This window comes from Hyperoodon ampullatus, assembly GCF_949752795.1.
Source record: "Hyperoodon ampullatus genome assembly, chromosome: 14".
Taxonomy (NCBI): domain Eukaryota; kingdom Metazoa; phylum Chordata; class Mammalia; order Artiodactyla; family Ziphiidae; genus Hyperoodon; species Hyperoodon ampullatus.
Genome location: NC_136927.1, coordinates 61,214,945 through 61,217,188, shown reverse-complemented (window position 1 = coordinate 61,217,188; position 2,244 = coordinate 61,214,945). Strand labels below are relative to the sequence as shown.

The following is a 2,244-nucleotide window of genomic DNA, read 5'->3' as shown; positions in this document are numbered from 1 at the left end:
CCTGGGCTTCAGTTTACCCATTTGCAAGATGGAACTGTGAAGAGGACCCACTGAAGTTGAGCCGGCTGGTGCCCAGCACTCAGCCTGGAACCCCCTTTGCTTCCTTTAAAATGTGCCATGCCCCGTCTTTTCTGCACAGGCTGCCCGTGTCTTTCTTCTTTGGCACCTTTTTTTCCTCTCTGCCTCAGCTGGGCTGGGCCCTCGGAGAAGGAGGGGGGGTGGGCGGAGCCACAGGCCCGTGAGCGGGTGCTTTCTGCCTGCTGATTGGCTCTCTGTGAACCAGAGGCGTGGCCTTTACCTTTTAATGGGGAAGGCGTCTTCAGCTTTTCTCAGTCTTTGCTGAGCCTTTGTCTGAGTGTGCTCTGCCCCTTTCTTTCTTTCCTCCCCTACAGCCGTTGCGGTGTCCAGCTGCCAGCTTTCCGCCTGGATCTCTGTCGCCTCATTTCTCCAGTCTCCTCAGACAGAAGCCCTCGGGGTATGTAACAGCCATGCCTGTGGACACGCTGACTCCGGGAGCCCGAGACACCCCCGCCCTACCTTTCCGCCTACAGACTAAGGTCCCCGGCTACCTGCTACAGCGGCCAGCAGACTGTGGAGCCCGGAAACCTAGTGCTGTAGAGCGCCTGGAGGCCGACAAGGCCAAGTACGTCAAGAGCCTGCATGTGGCCAATACCCGCCAGGAACCTGTGCAGCCCCTGCTGTGCAAACAGCCACTCTTCAGCCCTGGAACTCGCCGCACGGTGCTCACGCCTAGCCGCCGAGTCCTGCCTGGCCCCGGCCGCCGGCCCCAGCTGGACCTGGACATCCTGAGCAGCCTCATCAACTTGTGTGATAGTCCTGTGTCCCCTGCTGAGGCCAGCCGTACCCCCGGACGGTCAGAGGGGGCCCGCCAGGCTCCCCCAGCCACCCCCCCACGCCCACCACCCAGTATTGCTGCAGTCCGCCGAGTGGATGTCCTTCCCCTGCCGGCGTCACCTGCCCAGCCCTGCCCATCACCAGGCACTGCCGCCACCTCTAGCCCGGCCCGGCCCCCAGGTTTGCAACGCTCCAAGTCAGACCTGAGTGAGCGCTTCTCCCGGGCAGCAGCTGACCTGGAGCGATTTTTTAACTTCTGCGGCCTGGACCAGGAGGAGGCACGGGGATTGGGTGTGGCCCACCTAGCCCGGGCCAACTCAGACATCGTGTCCCTGGCTGGGCCCAGTGCTGGGCCGGCTAGCTCCGAGGGGGGCTGCTCCCGCCGGAGCTCTGCCACCATCGAGGAGCTGGCTCGGGAGCGCGTCCCCTATGGTGTGTCAGTGATAGAGCGCAACGCCCGGGTGATCAAATGGCTGTATGGGTTGCGACAAGCGCGGGAGACTCCAGCAGCGGAGGGCTAGGCCTCCATGGGACTCGACATTCGCCACGGAACAGATCTTAGAGAAGCCATAGGCCCCTTGACCTCTCCTGCATCCATTCCCTGGCTTGGGGCAGACCAGAGGCTGCTGCCTCGGGTGAACTTGCTATAGAGGCAAAGGCTCAGAGGCTGGACCAGCATCCATCTGACAAGGACTGACCCGGAGAGAGTTGGCTCTTGACCTTGGACTACCGCCTACGCCTCACATGTAGGGTTTTGACATGGATGTACCCCTGCTTGTAGGTTTGGATTTGGGGCACTTAGCCCTTCCCACTGAGAGTGAGGGACCAAGGGATCTCGCCAGAGCTGTCTACCCAGCAGCTCTGTTTCTTTCTTCCTTCCTTGGCCTCTGTCCTTTCCTGACTTCCTCTTCCTTACCCAGTGGGCCTTGGTTCCCTGGGAACTCACCCTGGGGTGGGGGTAGGAAGGAGTGGCCTATCCACATTCTTTAAGGGGCTTGCCAGCCTGGGCCTAGGTGGGTAAACTACAGAAAGGACTGGTAGGAGTCTGCACTGCTCTGACTTCCCTCCTCTTGGTTAATAAACACAAATGCTTGTTTTTCAAGGGCTGGGTCATCAGATTCTTCTGTGTACACAAGGGGAAGGGGTGGGGGAAGTCTTGGAGTGGGGCCTTCAAAACTCAGTGATTGTCCGCCCCAGGATCTGGGGGGGCATGAGGCCAGTGGCTGGCTCTGCCTGAGACTCGCCTCACAGGGCACCCTCATAACCCCTCTGGGACGCTAGCTGATGGGCCTCCTTCATAGTGGAGGACTCTGGGTCTGGCCACAGAGTGAATCAGGAAAGAACTGAGAAGAGGACTGGGGACTTCCGCCTGCAGCAGGAAGAGGACCT

At 60.4% G+C, this 2,244-nt stretch overlaps 1 protein-coding gene across 1 annotated transcript; it reads left to right on the top strand.

The window, feature by feature from the left end:
- Nucleotides 1-488: 488 nt before the first annotated feature.
- FAM110A (family with sequence similarity 110 member A) lies at nt 489-1,957 on the top strand (the record flags this gene model as incomplete). The annotated part of the gene is made up of 1 exon (XM_079718791.1): nt 489-1,957. The coding sequence occupies one exon, from the start codon at nt 489-491 to the stop codon at nt 1,374-1,376; it is 888 nt and encodes a 295-aa protein (XP_079574917.1). The 3' UTR covers nt 1,377-1,957.
- Nucleotides 1,958-2,244: the final 287 nt, after the last annotated feature.